At 36.1% G+C, this 22,362-nt stretch overlaps 2 protein-coding genes across 8 annotated transcripts; one reads left to right on the forward strand and one right to left on the reverse strand.

Annotated features, from left to right (window-relative positions):
* Positions 1 to 272: 272 nt before the first annotated feature.
* On the reverse strand, positions 273 to 20,794 carry LOC115993847 (serine/threonine-protein phosphatase 7 long form homolog). 7 transcript variants are annotated; one of them, XM_031117825.1, is made up of 11 exons: positions 8,726 to 8,808; positions 8,452 to 8,532; positions 8,262 to 8,350; positions 7,399 to 7,467; positions 7,229 to 7,325; positions 7,018 to 7,129; positions 6,418 to 6,496; positions 5,190 to 5,340; positions 3,630 to 3,785; positions 3,198 to 3,277; positions 2,697 to 2,763 (listed from the first exon to the last, which is right to left on the reverse strand). In XM_031117825.1, the coding sequence occupies exons 3-9, from the start codon at positions 8,280 to 8,282 to the stop codon at positions 3,772 to 3,774; spliced, it is 543 nt and encodes a 180-aa protein (XP_030973685.1). In that variant the 5' UTR covers positions 8,283 to 8,350; positions 8,452 to 8,532; positions 8,726 to 8,808; the 3' UTR covers positions 2,697 to 2,763; positions 3,198 to 3,277; positions 3,630 to 3,771. The 7 variants fall into 7 exon arrangements, 4 of the variants coding, with proteins under 4 accessions (XP_030973685.1, XP_030973683.1, XP_030973682.1 ...); XM_031117823.1 differs by lacking the exons at positions 2,697 to 2,763; positions 3,198 to 3,277; positions 3,630 to 3,785; ... (3 more) ...; positions 7,229 to 7,325; positions 7,399 to 7,467 and adding exons at positions 9,032 to 9,124; positions 9,226 to 10,029; positions 10,277 to 10,675; ... (2 more) ...; positions 11,921 to 12,032; positions 20,620 to 20,794 and having other exon boundaries at positions 8,282 to 8,341; positions 8,726 to 8,791; XM_031117822.1 differs by lacking the exons at positions 2,697 to 2,763; positions 3,198 to 3,277; positions 3,630 to 3,785; ... (3 more) ...; positions 7,229 to 7,325; positions 7,399 to 7,467 and adding exons at positions 9,032 to 9,124; positions 9,226 to 10,029; positions 10,277 to 10,675; ... (2 more) ...; positions 11,921 to 12,032; positions 20,620 to 20,794 and having other exon boundaries at positions 8,332 to 8,350; positions 8,726 to 8,791.
* Positions 12,707 to 18,619, forward strand: LOC115950282 (SART-1 family protein DOT2-like). The gene is made up of 4 exons (XM_031067505.1): positions 12,707 to 12,847; positions 14,982 to 15,499; positions 18,126 to 18,267; positions 18,362 to 18,619. Exons 1-4 carry the CDS (start codon positions 12,707 to 12,709, stop codon positions 18,437 to 18,439), a joined length of 879 nt encoding a protein of 292 aa, XP_030923365.1. The 3' UTR covers positions 18,440 to 18,619.
* Positions 20,795 to 22,362: the final 1,568 nt, after the last annotated feature.

Raw genomic sequence — 22,362 nt, forward strand, 5'->3', positions numbered from 1 at the left:
GGATGATTATGTCTTGCAATACTCTCCACACATAACCCTTAAGAATGTCTATGAGCAAAGGAATGAAAGGATACATACTATCTCATTCACCATCAAAACCAAATTATTAGTTTTTCCTTCTTTCATAATTTCAGGAAACCCACGTTTGATGTTGAAATTGGACTTATATAGTAATGGTTTAACAACTCGAGCAATATATATATATATATATAATTATCTTCAATTAACCCTGACAATGGCTACTTCCATGCTGTAAATAAAGCTCACACAGATTCGCATAAAAATTGGTAAATAAAGTAAAGAATTAGTGATCATCACATAACTGGGTTAGTAATTTTCCAGGGTAAATATGAAGTGTATTTGAAAGCTTAGTTCCATACACCGATGCATTCATTAACAGAATGGTGCAACAACTAGAGTTTCACCACTTGCATTGCTGCTGACAGCATAACCATGACACTACTCATGTGACAAATACAAATTTCCCGTAGCTTGGAACACTTATGAAACATTTCGCCTTTACACACATTAATTATCAACGAAGCCAAAGTCTTTGACCAAAACCTCCTGCTCTTTCAAAACCCACGACAGAGAAGCTAACCGAACCTAAATAATGCTACTTCCAAATCCAGACTACCTTTGACATTCAGGGAAAATTGTTTAGAATTTTCATGAAATGTATTTTTCCTGCTGCGCTTGAAGAAGTCTTGCTGAAGACTTTGCATCCATATAGAGAGCTTTCACTTCCTCAATATCCGCCTATAAATCATACAAATTGAAACAAAATTACTAATGTAGTTGATGGAAGAAGAATTCTACAATATTTTAAATCATCTTCAATCACATTGATTACAGATTAATCCAAATCATATTATTACCTTGCAGATATTGTCACGGCCATTCATTTTTGCCATAATACTGGAGGGCGATAACAGCTGAACTGCATGCCTGAAGAGATGATAGAAGCGTCACTAAATATCTTTTGAGGGATGGGACTCAGAAACAGCAAATCTAAAGACTAAGCCAAACCTTATGGATGCTTGTAGACCAATGTCACCCAGGTAAGCCAAACTTTCGTCATCTATTACTAGGTCCTCCACATTTGCACGGAGAGCCAAATCTGACAGTAACAACGACCACAAATATCAGTATGTGGACAATGATAATATGGTTAGGAGTTGAAGAGAAATTGTAGACAGTGAGAGAACACAAAATTTGGGTTGAACCTTTATCATGTCAGCAACATCATAAGTCTGTTCGGATAATAACCAACCGGTCGAACAAGTCGACAGGTATGCCATGAGGACAGTTCATATCAGTCCCTCTGCATGAAAACAGATTCATATTCAGAAATTTTTATAAGATTCATGTTCAGAATTTAAAACATCAAAGTAACTTAAGTCAAGGTTCCTAGGCAACTATGAGGTAAGGCCCAGATGACAAAAGCATTATTGTTTGTAGACCACTAAAAACACAAAAGATCAAAGTAATTAAAGCATCACATACAAGAATTAATATATATATATATATATAAATATATATATATAAAAGCAACCGCTGTCACACATGCCACCAACCTCCATCACTTGCACAAAATCAATTTAACCACCATTTTCATCCAAGCAGGTAAACCCCCACCACTGAGCCCATCTACAACAGAACTTGTCCAAGCACCACAAGAGGTGCTGAACTAGGTTTCCCTTGAACCCCACAAAAACATTTTGAGAGCTGGAAATTGCCTTTTCTAACAAAATAAGCGTAGCTATACAGGGACTTAAAAAGCATCTAACATCTTTGGAGGCACTTGGTAACACGATAGTAGATCACACTCAGTGGTTAATTTGGGAATATTAATTGAATTAATCATAACTACTGTATCAAGCAATCTATGTATGGGTACAAATATGTAATATGGATGATATAATTTTCAGGATGGTTCAAACAATTGTTTCAACAATGGAAGTGCAGACCTGACCACAAATTTGCATAAAATGAGGCAAAACTTCCAAATATCTTCTTTAACAAAACCATCACATTGTGTTTACCACTTGATAATTGAGGATCTCTTGTATGGAGGAGCATATATTGACCATATAAACATACGTAAAATGTATATTCAGTCATAGAAAAAAGGGGGTAGTCTGTCTTATACTATGGCATGAATTTTAATTAGTTCCAACATCATAAAATCCTCATGCCATCAACCAAGGAAATGCACTGTACGACATTTTTATAAAATAAAAAAATTATTTAATAAACCATCAGATCAGAATATAACTTGTCTTAGTCAAAAAAGAAGTTTCATTCTTTTTTTTTTTTTCAGAAAACCCTCCAGAATAGCTAACAAACAGAATATTTATACAATATTCTTACCTTAGCAGCATTCTCAGGGTTGTTCTTCACAGGTGCATAAGCAAGCCATGCATCCATCACCTAATCATCACAGAATAACTATTGCGTTAACAATGAGCACCACAATAGTGGCAATGTCTTTATAGCATGCACCGTCACAAAACAATGTGAAGTGCTATTATAAGAGAGCAAAATACCAAATCCATCTAAACATCTAAGCAATCAAATTTTGAAAAATGTGTCAGATTGTAAGTGATTTTAACTTGCTGAAAATCCACTTGTTCACTCAAGAAAGAATAAATTACCGTAAATCCAACTCTTGCTGATGGAGGCAAAGTTTTTGGATAGTCTTGCATCATACATTCTAGTCTTGTCGAGGATTTAAATGAAGTTTTGCTAGCATCTTTGTATCTGCAGTAAGATACCATAGAATATAGGATTTAATGATAAACAAAAAGTAGAACTAGTATGTATGAACCAAAAGCAATGCTTATATACATTAAGCTCAGTCTCACTCTTTCTCTCTCCTAGTTCTCTTTTCTTTCCCTTTTTTTCTTTGGCTGAGCAAAATATGATTGTATGAACCACCCAACTCCACCTAAGATACCATAGAATATAGGATTTAATGATAAACAAAAAGTAGAACTAGTATGTATGAACCAAAAGAAATGCTTATATACATTAAGCTCAGTCTCACTCTTTCTCTCTCCTAGTTCTCTTTTCTTTCCCTTTTTTTCTTTGGCTGAGCAAAATATGATTGTATGAACCACCCAACTCCACCCCCCACTATACCACTTAGAACAGGCCTAATGGTTACAAATCCTATAAGAAGCTCAACAACTTACTAAGCCAGCAAGAGTCACAAGCTGATAAGTTCAACCAACTTAAGAGGCATTAAATTCTAGCTATATCATCCTTGGGTCGGCTGCAGTCATAAGAGAAATTCAAGCAAGTTCAAGAGTCAGTTACATCTCGTCAGATAATTACTGTAACGCATTTCCCTCATAGGTCAAACAAATATGCAGCTTAAATTCTTTATATTTTGATGGCATATGCTTCACACAATGTCGATATGGCATTTATGAAAGAAATGCTGCAATTACTAACTACACTCACAGTCAAAAATTTGAAATGCGCAACTATCTTGAATCCTGATCTCATATGGAACACACATAGTCAAGAAATGTCCAACACTATTATTATAAATCAGTATGTCACTTATGAATTTAAGAATATGCAACATACACAAAAGAAATAGTAGCTAAATGAAAACAGACCTGAACTATCTCCTTCTTTTTGTGAACCTCTCCTTTAGGAAGTGGAACATACTCTTCTGCTTCAAGGTCAAATTCTGTAGCGAAAGCATCACTTCTGCCCACCCTCTTTACTGCTCCACTATTTGCTTCAATATATATAACATCACCAACAGCCACCTGCAACATTGTATCAGGTAAACCAAAAAAGGATCAAACTATAATCAATTTTTTAATTAGATTCTCCTTTTGAGCACACCAAACCCCAGGTTAAAAGTTTTAAAATAATTAAATAAAAACAGCAGGAAAATGAAGAACAGGAATCAAAGTGACATGACATCAGATTGAGTTGCTTGTCCTACGTTTAAAAGAAAATTAAAATTAAAAATAAAACAGAAATTAGCCCCAAAAACAAACGACCTGGCATACTCAAGCACATGTTGCAACACTAGTAATACTGAATTTTTTATTAGGAAAAAAAGGGACGTAAAGTATACAGAAGATGTGTACAAAGGTTCACCTAAAGACCACATTTAAGATTCATCTTGTCTAGAAAATCTATTTATAAACCCAAAAAATGAGGATGCAGCCAAAAGCAAGCAAGCAAACATTCACTCATACTGCTATCATTTTGTTCTCTACAAATCACCCATGTTATATGTAGAGTAGCATTCCATATTGATCCGTTACTTTGCCCTCCAAACATAAGGAACAAATCAGTAACCTTTGAAGGTATCACCCACTCAAAATAAAGAAAACGTAAAAGACTCTGATTGCTCAAATAAGACTCTGATTCCACTATTTTCCCAAAGTCATGTACTCCCAATTTGGATCAATAATATGGCCAGAATAACTAATTTCGTTTACGTCATCTGTACCAACCAATTATTGGGCTCATTTAGATGCAACTCTCTAACCAAAGAATATCTCATTCTGCAACACTGCCATCCAAAATCAGTTATGATTCTAAAAGGAATACTAATAAGACCATATATTCTTTAAAGTTGACTAACAGCTAGGGACCATGTATTCAGTGGAGCTATCAACTAGGTCTTTCATCTATCCCAATCATAGAGTAATGCCTTTTTTACACATGGCAAAACTGATTGGAAAGCAGTCAAGCACAATACTACACTATAATCTAGGAAAGTGAAAATTTCAAAATACATGCTTTTATTAATGTCTCTGAACATATGATGGAATAAGAGTACAGGTAATCATGACTAATTGACCATCTGCTTCCAAATTCAAAAGGTCTAAAATAGTCCATAAGTTGCACAAATTTCTAATCAATTAGAAAATTTTCAGCAAATTAGTTTGTTCCAAACACAGAGGGGTCTATAGATGATGGCTAAGCCATTCTCGCATAGGCAAGGACATGGGAAACCTTTTACATCTCTTGTATACTTCCCATGTACTTGGATTGTGGCCCTTTGCTCTTCTAATGAATATTTTTTACTTATCACAAAGTTTACACTCAAAAACATTATTCATACAGTAGAAGTCTCAATAACTATCCCCCACTTTAGCATAAAAATATTGCACACATATCCTAAGGATGCCATTTTAGAAGGATCAGATTACCTTTAAAATTTTGAGCACCAGCACCAATAAATTGTATAGCCCGAGAATTCATGGTACCAAACTTTACATCCTTGCAAGAATCATATAACCCTTCACCAAAACTGTCAGTTACGTAAAAATCAATCCCATCCACAGTCATATTGTTATTAACCTGAAAAAGGAATGATTTTCATAAATAAAGTTAAATGTTTACGTGCACCATTATGTATCTATCTCCAATAAGACATACACACATGTATGTATGTCACACACACCCACTTTAACAATACCCTCTTGCAGCACAACCCAGTAACAAAAATCAATTGAAACATGCTATGCTTCTCTTCAAGTTTCATGATAGCTAATTTTTCATTTCATATTAACCAAAGCAACAATGTCATAGACGTGTACTTATCAAAGAAAAAAAATTCATAGAAATGTAAAAACTCCACCTGGTATTTCCATGTTTCAAAATTCTTCCAGCCAAAAAAGTTATTACAAAAAGATTTTGACAGAAGAAAATATGGTGCATAAATAGAAACTTTCATCATGTCAGGTATCAAAAGTTGCATATACTCTCTTTGAGGTCGCTGGTTAAGTTTCAGGAAGATTGGTCTCCCATGTTTTTGCTGTGTTCTATCACGTTTTCAGTTCAATTCCTGAATAGTATTTTTACATTATAACACAATATATTTTCCTACAAGTAATAAAAATTTATTCAGAGAGAGAAAGTACTTTCATGCACACTAGATGTGAACACAGTATTAAGATTACAAGCTCCAATTGTTATAAATGAAAAGAAAGGGAATCAATAAAATCTATAATAGAATGCCAATCACTAATGCCTATGGTTTGGGACCAATCAAACAATGATTTCAAAAAGCTTCTCTTGTACCTCCACAACAGTTAACCTAGAAATAGCACATTAATGAGAATCTGAATATTGCTCAAAAGGAGACAACTCAGAACAATCAATAGAAAGTCCAATAATAATTAGAGTAAATTCTCAGCCCTTCTATGCTTATTAGAGCTCAAAATGCACTAATTACTGCAGTCCATTTACTTATGGAAGAATAAATAACATATGGTTAATTTACTTATAAAAAACAAATAGTTTTTCAGAAAATACTAAATATGGTTAAGAACACCATATAGTGGAGAAATGGAGAAAGGGTGTGAGATCAATTTTCTCAACAAAAGGGGGGAAAAGTCATGGATAAAAGTTTTATTCCTTTCAAAATCCATGTACCATAATATATTCTACCACCATGCCACGATACTTTTTATGTTCCTCCTCTTTGGTGCCTTCCAACTGATCTGCAAGGGCCCTACAAATTAACAAGAGCAAACAACTTAAACTGCATTTAAAAGAAAAAGGTTTGCACACAAATATATTTTTGTTGGTCAAGACTAAGAGTCACCGATAGTGTACCAGAAAAGCTACTTATCAAACAATGATTTATATATATATTTATATACACATATACACAAGAGATGCTGAAAACTCTATGCATGTGTGCAAACATTAAATGCAACCTTACAATATACATAGTAGTGCATATAGATTATTATTCAACCTTACAATATACATATAGATTTTTATGCAACCTTACACAGAATCTTGTCATTTATATATTTATTATTCAGATTACATAAACCACATATCAGCATATAGATTCAAGGCCGTCTAACTACATTAAGGCTAGGACTGTTATTATAGGAAATACGCAAAGAAAAAGAAGCAAATAAATGAAAGAAGAAAAGAACAAGAGAAATTATGAACACAACCTAGAGAATTTTACCATCTTTTAGTCACTTATGCAATCAAAAAATTAGAGATATAGCTGACCTGATGGGAGTTAATTCCTCAGGAAGATGGGAATTATGGGATACATCCTTGTTTATCCCTGTTGATGACTGTGCAGCAAATTCCATTAGCAAAGCAGCAAATAGGAGTAGAACTGCAAGGAGTCAACCTTAGATTAAAACCCACCAAAAACAAGAAGGAAAGAGAGTTAAGCAAATTTACAATTTCCAAGGAGCTGAACAAGCAATCATACATGGCCCCAACGAAGCCATTCCGGTGGCAAACAATGACCCAAAAAGTTGGCCAACTGTGGCACCAGCACCAATGAACCCAAACAATCTTGAACCTGACTGAATACAGAACAAGTTAAATATGAATCAAAATATCAACTTGTTATCAGATATCTTGTGGCAGCAAACAGACCTCGCTGTCCATGACATCAATTACTCTTGCCCAAGTTGAAGAAATTGTTATTAGATTAAGCAGAGCAACCTTCAAAAAAGCGAAAATTCCCGTGAAGATCTAAATTTTGGAAGTACTCTACAATATCTAAAAGTCAAAAAATAATAAGTAGACCTTAAAAAATAAGATTACTCTCATACCCAAAGGAAGAATGCAACTCTCACTAAAATATAAAACCATGTGCTGCCCTAGACAAAAAGCCTATAACCCAGGAACAAACACAAATTAAACCATGCCATTACTCCACAAATTATGTAACCTTGTGCCCATTTTGACTTATACCCAAATCTCTTAATTAAATCACAGAAACCCATTGTCCCAGGTAATTGTATCCTCATTAAGACAAAAAAAAAAAAAAAAAAAAAAAAAAAAAAAAAAAAAAAAAACTGGGGCTTGGCTTGCTTACAAAGAAAGACAGTACAAAATGACCAACAACAAAATACTCAACCATTAAGTTAGCTCAAAAATTATTAAAAAAAAAAAAAATCCAATCATTATTTTTGTCTTAGTAATTACCTATACTATTATAGCTTCAATTTTAAAGTTGATACTTGAGAAACAAACACGTCACAAGAACCCAATAGCAACTTTAATTCAAAAACCAAAAAATAAAATAAAATAAAATCTCAAACCACTTAGAACCCAGCAGGCAAATTATTATTATTTTTAAATCTAATCTTTATTTTTACTTCAATAATACATAATTTGAAGAACTCAATAAGTGACAGCTTCTTATAGATTGTAGAGAAAACTAACAAACAAACAAAACAAAAGAGTCAACTTGGAACCCAAATCAAAGCAAAACAGTAGTACCAAGAATATACCTCAACTGAGTAAAGGCCCATAGACGCAGACGCGAATATAGCTTTTTACTAGAATCAGCCCTCTCCATCATTATTGAAACCTAAATCCACTTCCAAACAACAACAACAACAAAAATTCAATTGCATAGCCAATTAAATAAATTCAAACAATAATTACGGTCAGCAACATAGCATATTAGGTCCTACATACCTCAAACAAGTGATCAAAGAAAAAGTGTGTTAAACAACCAGCAGCGATCAACAATAAGCATTGCTTCCTAGTAAGTGGTACCTGCAGTATAAAACCAAACAAGACTATATTACTACACTTAGCAGCAGAATGACTTACAAAAGTAATTACTCACTTTTATTTCCTAGAACTAAGAGGCAAATTACTTGGTGTAGTGCAACTATTTCAAATTAATGCAGCTAAGTACATGTATGAAACCCACATTATATATGGAAAAATGCAATTGCTTACTCACCCTTCTTCATTGTCATCACAACTTTATCAAGCCCATCAATAACTTGCTCTACCAACAAATCCAGTCCTCAAGGCAGTCAATACACAGCGCAAAAGTGAACAAAATCAGTAACAATTATATATATTTAAAGATTCATTTTACAACAAAATCTATAACAAAAATACATAAAACATATTGTGTTAGAAGCATAGAGATTCATTAATCTCTAATCTTAGAAAGGGCAGCTCCATCCATCAATTAAAAGAATTCACTAATGCATATTGAAAAGTCGATATTATGGTCCAATTCCATGACTTTAGCACTTACTCAAGGTTCACCAATTTTGCGTTTTTTAACCTTCGTGTAATGTTTGGGCAGGGGAGGAGGCTGCGGGGCATCATCCTTAGGCTCATCATCATGCTGCAAATTCCATTAGATGCATGCAATCAAGATTTGGTATAATGATCAGAATAAAATGAACTACAAAATATATCATTACATTCTAATTAATGTTATCATACCATAGAGCTGCCTCGGTGTCCTATTTTGTGTCCACCTGTCCCACAAGTGGGTGCTCTTCTAGTGCACTGCGGTCTACCTCGTGGGGGTGAGGGCTGATGAGGGGGATGCTCATCTGGTACATCAGTATGTGGCTGTAGAGTGTCAATCCCAACCGGAGGTCCCAGAGGGTTAGATGAGGATGCGGTAGGTGGGTAATGATGCTCTATGTAGAGGCCAGGAGTGGGTGCAGTAGAGCTGGTGGGTGGGTAAGAGAGTGTCTCGGGGAGTATAGGAGGGGTCACATTTTGATCAATATTGAGATCAAAATCGGGTTGCGAAGGTGGGCTGGGTGAAGGGATCTCGGGCTGAGGAGATGCATCTGGGATGTGTGGAGGGACCTCAGGCTGAGGAGATGAGTGCGGGATGGGTGCAGGCATCTCAGGACTAGTTACAACCCGAGGGGTTGTTGCACGCCGACCACGGCCCTTGGCTGCACTTGTGCTTGGGCTTGCTGTAGCAGGCATACCACGGCCCCTGGTTGCACTTGTGCTTGGGCTTGCTGTAGCAGGCCGACCACGGCCCCTAGCTGCGCTTGTGCTTGGGCTTGCAATAGCACGCTGAGCACGGGTCCGTGTACTTGCGGGTGTTGCGCTTGTGCTTGGGATTGCAGTAGCTGTTGGTTTAGTCTCATGCCCATTGTTTGCCTGCCCATTTGTTGCAGGACCACCACCAAGGCCAGCCACATTATTTAGGACACGCCGGACATGGTTGTGAGCTTCGCTGCCTTCAGGAAGCATCTCCAACAGCGCTAAATGGCTTTGAATCTGAAACGGAGAAAGAACCAGTACAATCATATTTAAGACAGTTATGTATCAATTAATGAATGGATAATACAGTACTTATTAATCTACTCAAATACTCAACTAAAAACTAACAGTTTTATTAGAATACTATATGTAACAGAAACTCTTTAATCAGATTTGCTAAAAAATTCATAGAAACTGATTCTACGTTCATACATGTACTCAAGTAAAACGAAATAGGCAATAAAATCTAATTAGAACACATTACCATTATATCTAATTTAGCACTATTGCAGTCGACATACTTTCGAGTGACCGGACAGTACCAGACGTAATAGGCATGATCGCGGGGCATCTCACTAATTTGAGGAGGTGCATGACAAACTTGTTGTCGTCTCATTTCCCATGAAATGATATACGGTCCATGCTCCTCCCTCCAATTCCTTTCCACCTTCCCACGTAAGTCTATTTTATGCAGTCTATCATCGTAGACAACATCGTCAGGCCGCTGCTGCGCCAACCCAAACTGTCGAAGGACACGGTCCGGGTGGTGTCTCTCTACTATGCAAAAACACACAAGCGGCACCCTTGCTGTCCACGTATCCCTCCCTGCAACGCAGAACTCAGGAAGGTGGCCGAAGTCTGCCTCGTATGGCTGCCACACAATCTACAATAGAAACAAAAAACAATTATCATAGCATCTTAAAAGGTGAAACAAGGGAGAATACATAGATAAAGGGAAAAACAAAAATTTTAACAAAAGATATGTTAAAGGATGAAGCAATCATATTCTTAAGGGAAATTATTATAACCAAACCGAATTTTTGAATATTATTACCTGGTTTGGCTGCATTGTCACTAATTGCTCGCGATAGTGGACCAAGGCCGTGCCGGATGGTCTACTCTTCGGGCTTGGCACCCGCACCCACCCACATTTACGAGCGAATAACATAAGAACGATAATACAATTTAGTTATTAAGAAGAGTACATTACATAACACACTAAATATTAGGAAAAGACTTACTTAAATGCAAGTGGAGCATATGGCCATGGGCCATAATCACATCCAGGTGGAGGCTTTATCCTCGGGCACAAGAATGGCAACCTTGCCCATGCCCAATACTGGACCAAGGTGCACGCCCCACCAATCTGCGATGCGCCTTTCTCGCTTGCCCGACACAACTCTCTGTACAACCAGGCTAGGCAACCACTACCCCAACTATACTGCCGTGGATCACGAAGGTTGCGCATGAACTCCAGGAACATCAGATGCACCCTATCTCCTGACTTGTCCATGAAAAGTTTATCCCCTACTAGCGCTAAAATATAGCACCGGGCATACTGGTGTATCTGAATCTCCATTGCGTCATGAGGCAGTGGCGCTGCAATGGCCTCAACAAGTCGGCTGATGAGAATTCTTTGGCCCACCAAAGTTTTATTGTCATTCGGCGGAGTAAAACCAAGCAACTCCCCACACACTTGACTCCATTCCCAATCCTCCACAGCAATCGGGCCAACCAAGACCTCACCGTCTATAGGAAGTCCGAAAATCACCTCCACATCTTGTAGGGTGATTGACATCTCACCATGTGGAAGATGGAACGTATGAGTCTCCGGCCGCCATCGCTCAACTAGGGCCGATATTAGGCAATGATCTATCTCTCTGGAAGGGGCTCTAAACAATCCTTCCAGCCTTAACAATTTGATAATATCAATCACCCGATTATCTTGCATCTGAACATTTGCCATCTCCTTAATGCGACCACGGCACACAAGTGGACCCGGGTCCTACAAAATCAATAAAAATTATAGCGGTTGTTAGAACTAGAAATACAACTTTGAAAGAACTTGCTAACTAAAAGTCAAAGTCAACGTAAAAATTAAAGCGGTTGTTAGAACTAGAAATTTCACCTCGCCATTCCAAATGGCCTCTGATCGATGATATGGTTGTCGCGTCAACACTGACCTCTGACGCGGACCGGGGTGCAAGATCTCTAGCTCCTCATCGATTTGAGGCTCCATACTGCAAAGAGTATAGACAATTAAAAAGGTTATGAAAACCCCAATTTCTCTGTGCCAATGTCTGATAAGAGTTCATATATTTTCATTCCATCACCTTCAAAATTATATATATATATATATAGAAGATTCAAATGACAGTTAAACATTACAAGTGCATACAAACTAGATAAGAACATGTAGGTAAATAAAAGTTTACACTTGTTGGAACCATAAATTTGAAGTGAAAAAGAAAGAGTTACAAAAACATTCAAACTTCAAGAGCATCAGCAAAATGTGACCAACTGACCATGCAAGAGGATGGCCCTTAACATAAAATTTGGTAGGCCTTCTACATTCCTATTATAAACTTATTTTCGTAAGTAAATAAGATTATATTTTTTAACATTATTCTTTCTTTTGTGCATTTCCTAACTACTTTCAGTCTCTACCTTGGTTGCCACCACACAATCATGCATTAAAAATGATACTTTCCTACATAATACAATTAAAGATATTATAAATTAATTAATTAATTAATTAAAGGTTACTCATTAAAGGTTACTCATTCAGGAAATAAAAAAGATTGCTTTGGCACAAAAAATTTGGGTCATTTCATAGGATATTTGTAATTTTGCTGTTATGAGAATCTAAGGGATTTGACTAATGGTTTGTCTCAATGACTTGTGATGTTCTACGATGAATGTGACAGCCCAGCTAAGAGTCAGTTTCCAGATCGCTAAGAGTCAGTTTCCAGATCAGAATGCTGGAGCTATACAAGGGCGTCAAATTGGGGAGAACGTTTCGAGAAATGACAAGATCAATTTTCTTGTGAATACAGTAAGTATAACCATATGAATTTTTATTTATTTTTTTAAATAAACGCAATAGCCAAGTGTCTATGGTCTTTTATTAATAGGATGGAAATTTTGTGAATGTTAACTTTTGATAGCGATGGTGATTATTGATTTAGACCTTTGAAACTGAAATGTAGCAAGCATCTTTCAAATATGTTGTATGCAATGAGCTCTATGAATATGATGTTATCAGCCATTTCTTGATCAGTATATACCACAACCTAGCTGCTTATTCCAAATGGGAAGTAAATTATTTGTCGCTATTTCTCTTTTCTACTTTTGACTACTTCTTTGAAATAATATCATTTCATAAAAACCTCAAACTAATCCTATGGTATGGTCATACTTTAATTTTCTTGGATTGTTCCATTCAGGATGATGCATTTTAGCTGTTGGAACAATTGTAAATCACAGCAGAGCCTGTCAATCCATTCACACAATGTATCATGATCATTAGAAGGGATGATTATAAGGCTTTGCTACGATTTCATCTACAACTCTTTTTATCCTTACGCTTAGACAGTTTACCTGGACTTTCTATGTTGTTTACAAAGTGGTATAATTCACTAGAATTACACTTACGCTCTTAGTTAGTAGCTTTTCAGTCCTTAATCATGGATTTGACAATTAAAAAAGTAGGCTTAAATATACTGTTGGTCCCTAAAACTTAGCACATGAGCAATTTAGTCTATGAAGTGCAAATTCATTTTTAGTCCCCAAACTTAAAGAGGTTGATTTTAGTCTTTAAGGCTTGATGTGGTCACTTTTAGTCTCTAACGAACTTAAAGTGATCACTTTTAGTTAGTAGCTTTTACTTTCTTTAGCTAGATAAAACATTGTCAGCATGTTAGAACGGACAATTTAGAGGACCTGGTAGTGGCGAAATTTGGAAAGTAGTTCCCTTTTGTATCAAATGGTATATTTGGAGAGAGGAATGTGAAGAATTTTGAGGGACGTGGATTTCCCTTGATGCAGTTGAAATTTCTATTTTGTAGGTTCTCACTATAATTGAACATCATATGCAAATTACTTTTCCATCTCAAATTTGTGGGAGACGTTAGCTTTTGTTTTGGGGTGTTTCTCTAGTATACTTTCTGTGTACTAGGCTTGTGCCCTTAATTGCGCTTTCCTTTTCTGATAATTTCCCTCATTAACCAGCAGAATATGAGGTCCCACAAGCAGATGTCATGTTAAACCATTAAATAGAGAATGTAAGAACCATAGTGCTCTTGTTTATGTAACTGACATCTGTATCTGTGTGTGGGAGGGAGAGGCCATTTGTGCTAAAGAAAAAAAATAAGAAATGATTGGCTGGTTAAGTGAAGCACTTACAATTCGCCCAAACAGAGGGTAACCTCATGTAATTTTCCGAGAATTTGAGTTTGTGAACTTACTTTTACTTCTATATACCTCTAATTATTCTTTAGAGTACTTTTTAGGCTCATTCGGTGGATCTCTCATCTCTTTTTGTTGAAATAGCATCAATTGATTCGTCAGCAGTACAAAACAGGTACAATTCTCTCTCTCACAGTGTGGTTTTTTACCTTAGGGTTCTAAATTTCTGATTGCAATAAATTCGACACAATATCGATTATTGCTTTATTTTCTGTTTGGTTCCCGAGACAATTTATAAGTAGATATATAAGCGTTATTTTCAAGAGTATCGTGTTTTTTTTTTGTTTAGAACTAAACAAAGTATTTGAATAAAGAAACGAAGCTAATTACTTAGTTTTTGAATCCATATTCGGTTTAATTTTTGTAATTAATTGCTCACAATATGTTTGATTTTCAATAAAAAACCTAAATTCAGCTTAAAAAATTGATGTACTATTGGCAATGCCTAGAAATGTTGAATTATTTGTATTTATTCTAATTCTGATTCTGCTTTTATGTTTGTTGTTTTTGTTTTTGAAGTTGTAATGGACATGGAATGGTCTGATTCGAAGTATGAACACCGCGAAGAGAGGGATGATGAGTCTCCAATGCGAGAACATTATGATGATTTACAACAAGATGGGACTGATAAATCGAGCAAGCACCGAAGCAAGGATAGGAAGAAGAGTAGTCGAGGAAGGGAAGATAAGGAACATAGGAGTAAAGACCGAGAACGATGAAAGAGAAGTAGCGATGATGTTGTGAAGGAAAGAGAGAAAGAAAGCAGTAGGGATAGGAGGAAAGATGATAGAGTTGAGCGAGAGAAGGATAGGAGCAAAGATAGTAAGGTGAGGGACAAAGAATATGATAGGGAAAAATATAGAGAGAAAGAGTGCGATAGGGATAAAGATAGAAAAGATCGAGGGAAAGACCGTGAGAGGGAGAGGGAGAGAGATGCAGAGAAGGATAGTGATCGAGGACGAGACAAGGAGAGGGTAAAGGAGAAGAACAGGGATAGGGACAAAGATAAAGAAAGAGAAAAGGAAAGGGATAGGCCAAAGGAAAAGGAAAGGGAAAAGGAGAGAGATAAATATAAGGATCTTGAAGGAACCAAATCTATGATGGACCATGAAGATAATAGGGATAGGGATGCTTCCAAGCAAGGGAGGTTATCCCATCATGCTGAGACTGAAGAAAATACTGAGGGGTCATTAGCTGGAGCGCACTTGTCGGCATCAGAGCTTGAGGAGCGAATATTGAAGTAAGGAAATCTTTATGTATGCTTTCTTTGTTGCATTTTGATATATCAAATCAATATCTGGTATTCGAAACCTTGAGTCCATCAAACCATGTTGACCATACTTTCCTGCTATCTTGGTTGTGCTTGTGTTTTGCCAGTAGCTGCTTTGTACTGAGCACTGTATTAGTTATTATTTAAGTTACTTGTTTTTCCAGCATTCCCTTGGATTTTGTACAAGTTAATAGGGAAACAAGCTATAGATGGGGATTTGCAGAAGCTAGCCTCAAGCATCAAGCCCCTACAAGATAATGAATGTGCTGAGTATCCGCTATGGTCTAGCTGGTTGCAAGAATGTTGTTACAGATATTTGTTGTGGTCTCCTTGGCTTATTATATTTTGTTGTCTCTCTGGTAGACGGATTGTTGGCCTGAGTAAGCTGGATTTATATTCTTTGCAGGTTGTTACTGCATAAACAGGCTTTTGTTGTATTTCCTTAGCTGCTAATTTGTTTAGTTTTGGTGTTTCTATGTGGAGTTGGTGCTGCCTCCATGGTGAGGGTGTAGTTAGTTTCAGGTTTTTCGCTTTGGCCTGTGTGTTGGTTTTGTAATCCTTTTGGTATGTTGGTGCTGGTTTCCCAGAATGTTGGCAATAAAAATTACTTGATAATCGGCAAAAAAAAAAAAAAAAAAAAACCTTTAAAATGAGCTCTAAAATTTATCTAATTGATCCATGCATGTGCTACTTTTTCTTTTTTTTTTTTTCTTTTTTTTTTTTTTATAATGAATCTTGTGCTACTTGTTACTGACTCTAACTTTGACTTATTGGCCTTGATACATGAATTAATCCTAATCTGAGCTTCCCATTCAAGTTAAAAATTCCTAACATGTGCATTTAACTATCAAGAAGCAGTTATAGGACAATGGAAAAAAAAGATGGCAAGACATATTGGCACTTTGGTCCAGGAATTAAGTGTCATTTGAAGGCCTTAAAGTGCCATTCACACTTGACCTTCTGTACCAAAGGGTCAATCAAGGTCAGAACCTCCCAGTTTTGCCTAATTTGAGTTCCTCTGTTTCTCAAGTCAGCAAGAAGGTGGATTCCAGTTTGAGATCTTTTCTGTTTCCATCCCTATTATGACTTTTGAAAGTGTTTCAAATGATAAAATGACAAAATGATTCTGGAATATGATTGGTCTCTAGAGGTGCCCCTTAAGATCCAAAATTTTGCTTGGTTCGCTAGTTTGGGAATCCTTCAAACAAGGACCAAGGCTTTCAAAAATTGGGAGTCTCCTTATCTTGAGAACTTCCTCACAGTTGGGTGGAAACTATGGAATCGTAGGAATGAAGTTTGTATGGGGGCCGCTATGTCATTGCCTAACATCACAGCCTCTAGTGCTGTCTAGTTAGCCATGTCATCCATTGAACAGAACTAGCAGGAGATTCACTTCAATCCAGATCTAGTTAAGTAGTAACCTCCTGATACAAGCTGTTTTAAGCTATATGTTGCTGGTTTGAGCTTCAAAGATGTGACTGGAGGTGTGGGAGCCGTGATTCGTGATACTGCAGGTGTAGTGTTTGCTGCATTGTCTGGGAGAGTTTGTGATTCCTAGACTCCTAGTTGATTAAAAAATTGTGTATTACTACTCTTTCATGTGTGATGTAATGGAGCCGTGTCACAGGATTTAGTTGAGTGATTGTGGAATGTGAAGACACTGGGCTGGTTAATGCAATTACAAATGTAGCAAGCTTTCTCTTTGATTGATAAATATTGTAATGAAGTTTCATTAATGTCAAAGAATAGAGTGAACATATGGAATGGGGACCATACAATCAATCACTCAGATTACATAAATCTATCAAATCACTAACTGAACATATGGAATGATTACGCAAAACCATTGAACAGAACTAGCAGGAGATTCACTTCAATCCAGATCTAGTTAAGTGGTAACCTCCTGATACAAGCTGTTTTAAGCTAAATATTGCTGGTTTCAGCTTCTGAGATGGGACTGGAGGTGTGGGAGCCATGATTCGTGATAGTGCAGGTGAAGTGTTTGCTGCATTGTCTGGGGAGTTTGTGATTCCTAGTTGATTAAAAAATTGTGTATGACTACTCTTTCATGTGCGATGTTCACAAGATTTAGTTAAGTGATAGTGGAATGTGAAGACACTGGGCAGATTAATGCACTTACAAATGTAGCAAGCTTTTTCTTTGTTTGATAAATAATGAAGTTTTATTAATGGCAAAGAATAGAGTCATCCAAGTATAGAAGGAGTATACCACTAGGGACCATACAATCAATCACTCAGATTACATAAATCTATCAAATCACTAACCGAACATATGGAATGATTACGCAAAACTAACATCCAATCCAATATAGTTTTAAAGAAAAATAATTTTAAATCAAGCAAACTTCTCTCTGAATCCTCAAATGTTGCAAGCTATTTTGCTAAAGAGAGACTATTGCTGGATGGTGATTATTTGGTATAGTGATTTACATCGTATTTATCTCTTCTACTTTTTTTTGTATTCTATGTTGGCGGTGTGACAATTCTTCCAGAACTTTAAAAAGCCATTTTTCCAAAACATGTTTGATGTAATGTGAATATGTTTCTTTACACCTCTTTTTAACCTTTTTGTTCAGGAAAAGAGAAGAAAGATTGAACAAAAATTCTGAAGGTGTTTCTGAAGTTTTGTCATGGATCAGTCGGAGTCGTAAGCTCGAGGAGAAAACGATTGCTGAAAAGGAGAAAGCATTGCGGCTCTCAAAGATTTTTTCGGAACAGGTTGCGTTTTAATTGTGTTTCTTTGTATTATTTTTCTCAAATGATTGATTTCAGGTAGGATCTTTTATTAAAATCACAGTGTGAATTTTCTCAGGACAATGTTGGTCAAGGAGACAGTGAAGATGAGGAAGAAAGCCACGGTACTGCGCGTAAGGGTTCTTACTCCTTATGATTTGTCTTGTAAAATCGAATTGATGTTTTGACATGATTTTGAATCAGTCCATCTTGCATTTTATTAGATTTTGAGTGCATAGATTGGACTGATTCAAATACCATACTCATCAAGTTCTACTGAGTAGTCATGAAATTTACTAATGACATCCAAGCTCCATAATAGAACTAAAATTGTGTGTCTGACTGTAGTTAATTATCCTGATGAGTTTACACCTGTTTATGATGTATGGCCCCCTAGTTTGTTCTTCTAGAACCTAATCTGTAAGCAAGTGGTTTTGTTTGATGTGTTCCTACATCACTGATCAATACTGATATTGTTTCTATTTTTAATACTTTATACATAATCTGGCAGGAGTTAAAGTTCTTCATGGCATTGACAAAGTAGTGGAAGGTGGGGCAGTTGTTTTAACACTAAAAGATCAGAATATACTTGCAGATGGTGACATCAATGAAGGTAAACTATTCTGGTGATACTTTTTGTTTGTCAGGGCCTTTTTAAGATGAGTTGACACATTTATATAATAGAGGTTTTTGGTCTGGTGTGACAGAGATTGATATGCTTGAGAATTTTGAACTTGGAGAACAAAAGCAGCGAGATGAGGCTTGAGAATGTTGAACTTGAAGTGTAGTTGTGTTCAATAGTTGTAGTTCTACGACTACAAGATTTTATTCTTCCACAGACCTACAACTAAAGAATTTTATTTTGTTCCACTAAATTTGCACAATTCTAGAGTCCTACAATTAAGACTTCTAATCTTACGTATTTTTTTCTTGCCGTTATATTCCCCAAATTTCATGTTTAAGCATTCCAAGATGCCAAGATTTATAACCCTGCTCTCAAAATCCCCTTCTTCATAACAAATCTACAAATTAGTAGAGGAAGTCTTTGCAAGTACCATTGAACTAAAATTTCAACATAAGGTAACAAAAAACAGGTTTATTTCTTTCTAATATAAGGGTACTATGTGAAATGAAATTCAATATCTTAGCCTTGCATTGATGATAAATCAAAGTTATCTTACATTCTCATATCTAGGATTGCATGTTTAGTGTGCTCTTTAGAAATTACATTCTTTCAACATGCTTTTCCATAACCATCTGTTTGTATAATTCCTAAAACTTTAGAACATGGGTGCTCGTTCCCAGGTGGTCATTGCTGGAAATAAAGCACCAGGTCATTTTTTTTGTGTTTGTATAATTCCTAAAACTTCACATTCAGGTAATTTTTATAAACTCGTTGCTTCCTAGAGATTTTTAATTGAAACTATTAGAACTTATTAAGAGACTAGATATCTTGGTAGTTTATAATCTTAACATAAAGATCACAACTTATAGGGAAGGGAATAACCTGCCCAATCATTGAGCTCAAACGATAGAAGATTCACTACCATTTACAACAACTGACTCCAATCAGTACATTGAAATTTTACAAAGTCTCATCTTCTTAATCTTCCAAAGATATAATATTATAGCTCATTAAGTATTCATTTATCACAGATGGATATCTAAAACGAAGCTAAAAAGTAATCATCATCCAGAACACTCCCCACATTGCTGCATTGTGGAGTCAAACAAAGTTCAGATTTTAGCACCAAACCAAACCCAGCTACAGGGGTATGGAACTAGTTGCCCATAAATTTTATAACCCAATCCAGTACCCACAGCAAAAATGTAAAAACGAGACACCCAAAAAACCAATATAAATACCCATGTCTTCTCTATCGAACAATTGGAGTACAATATAGATGAGGCCAAAATTTTAATTAGGAATTAAAAAATTCTAATGGAATCAGATTAGCTTATTGACTCTAATAAGATTAATTAAATATCAAAATAGAAATAACATCAAGAAACAAAGTGAAAGACATCAACGTAAATTAGAGAGACAGAAAGAAAAGAACCCAGAAACCCAAAACCTAAACTTAGACAATAGCTATAGCAAATCATGCAAAACCACTAAATCATCAACTTGTAGAACAAACCAACAAATTCAAACATGATGCAAAACCAATTAAATCAAATTCAATCATTTTTAAAAAAACACAAAAAAAAAAAAACCCCAAAAAGATCCAAACCCTAGGTCAAATCATGAAATTCCAAAATCTAAAATTGGAGAAAGAGAGACAGAGGAATCTAAGAAGCAAAAACGAGAAAGCATTCAGAAGAAAGAGAGAGTACCTTCGGCACGGTGGGCTACGAACGGCGTTGAGAATGAGCTCCGATTGCTTGAGAGACTACCTTCGTGACAGTGGCTACGAATTTGCTTTATGAATGAATCAGTGAGTGAGTGAGAGTAAGTGAGTGAGTGAGTGAGTGAGAGTAAGTGAGTTTGAGAGGGCGGAGAGAAAGGGTTCTGAGGGAAAAAATTGGCGAAAATGGGTAATTACCCATAAAATCCGAACTATTTAGTTAGTAGGGTCAGTTTGGAAATATATTGGCAAACTAGCAACTCGAGCCTCAGAGGCTCGATTTTGGGCCCCTAAATCGAGCCTCTGAGGCTCGGTTTACGTACTTTGATATGGCGTTGATGTGGCAGGAGTGTACGTGGAACTCGAGTTTTTAAGTCTCGAGTTCCACGTAGGTGCCACCTAAACTCGAGTCTTTGAAACTCGGTTTACGTAAAAAGTTAAACCGAGTCTCAAAGACTCGAGTTTCAAATAATACATTTTCAAAAATAACGCCTCTCACCTCACACAAATCACTCTCCACTGTCACTCACCCTCACCCTCACCCTCTCTCTCACACAGAGCAAACGCTTAAGGTGACGCTCTCACTCACTGTCTCACCCTCTCACACACTGATCCGTCACTGACTTTCTCCACTCACGCTCTCACTCACCGGCTTCTCCATCTCATTGTTCTCACTCTCAGTCAATCTCACTCTCAGTCTCAGTCAGCCTTCGCCAAAAGCTTCGATCAAGCGACAGCAACCTTTTTCTTTTTACGCGGTCTCTCAAAACTAAAGAAAAAGGTGAGTTGCTTTGTACCCACCGTTTACTGTTTGGTTGCCGAGAAACATGCATGAAAAATTAAAGAAAGTCATCAGTCACGAATTTGTTTTCTATTTTGGGTTCTGTATTGAATTTGTAATAAAACTGTTAAACCTGCTAAAAAAGAGCGAAAGTTTATTGTGTTTTGAGATTGAATTGGTTTGTGGGTTTGATTTTTTTTTTTTTTGTTTTGTTTTGTGCTTTGTTCTGTTCGTGGGTTGATGTGTTGATATGAGGGAAATTTCATACTCATTTGCTAATACTATGCATTGTTTTGCAGTGATGATGTTAGGGTTAGTTAACTGGGTCTTTGTTAAATTAAATTGTTGATGTTAAGGTTTGTTAAAGTTGATGATAGGGTTTGTTAAAGTTGATGATTTAGTGTTTAATTTGATCCATGTTACTGAAAGTTTGATGACTTTCTTCTTGGTAAATTTGATAATGTCTTAAACCCCTTTTTATTTTTCTAATTTTGTGAATTCTGCATCTGTGCTCCTTTAAATTTTATTTACATTTAAATATTTCAATTGGGTTGTCATTTTAAATTTTTTTTGCATTTAGTAATTTTAAATTTTCCATATGAAGCGTATGCTTAGTGTAATTGTAATTGGATAATGATCAAAATATACTTATAATAGATTGATTGAAAGATTTAGGAGATATTGGAATGGGCTTGGTTGCTTCTCTTAGGATTATTTCTGTTCCTTCTTTTTTAAAACAGAGGAGCCCTGTGGCTAATAGCTTCTGTTGAGGTTGTATTAGTTATGGGTTGAGAGCAGGAATTTAACTCTATGAGATATAATCTTTTGTTGTTCCTGTTTTTGGTGATCGTAGCCCCCATACCTATATTTTCTTGATTCAAAATTCTAAGCTAGAGTGTATTATTCACCTGCTAAAGGCCAGCTATGATCTTTGACGAAATTTCTGGGATA

This window comes from Quercus lobata, chromosome 6, assembly GCF_001633185.2.
Source record: "Quercus lobata isolate SW786 chromosome 6, ValleyOak3.0 Primary Assembly, whole genome shotgun sequence".
In the NCBI taxonomy this organism is placed as follows: domain Eukaryota; kingdom Viridiplantae; phylum Streptophyta; class Magnoliopsida; order Fagales; family Fagaceae; genus Quercus; species Quercus lobata.

What these genes read in the sequence shown, in the direction of transcription:
- LOC115950282 (XM_031067505.1), top strand. Translation starts at nt 12,707, where the DNA reads ATGAATGTGACAGCCCAGCTAAGAGTCAGTTTCCAGATCGCTAAGAGT. An exon ending in TCAATTTTCTTGTGAATACA is followed by an intron (nt 12,848 to 14,981) that starts GTAAGTATAACC and finishes GAACGATGAAAG; the next exon opens with AGAAGTAGCGATGATGTTGT. An exon ending in CAAAGATTTTTTCGGAACAG is followed by an intron (nt 18,268 to 18,361) that starts GTTGCGTTTTAA and finishes GAATTTTCTCAG; the next exon opens with GACAATGTTGGTCAAGGAGA.
- LOC115993847 (XM_031117823.1), bottom strand. Translation starts at nt 12,031, where the DNA reads ATGGAGCCTCAAATCGATGAGGAGCTAGAGATCTTGCACCCCGGTCCG. An exon ending in GTGCTAAATTAGATATAATG is followed by an intron (nt 10,030 to 10,276) that starts GTAATGTGTTCT and finishes TCTCCGTTTCAG; the next exon opens with ATTCAAAGCCATTTAGCGCT. An exon ending in GACACCGAGGCAGCTCTATG is followed by an intron (nt 9,125 to 9,225) that starts GTATGATAACAT and finishes TGGAATTTGCAG; the next exon opens with CATGATGATGAGCCTAAGGA.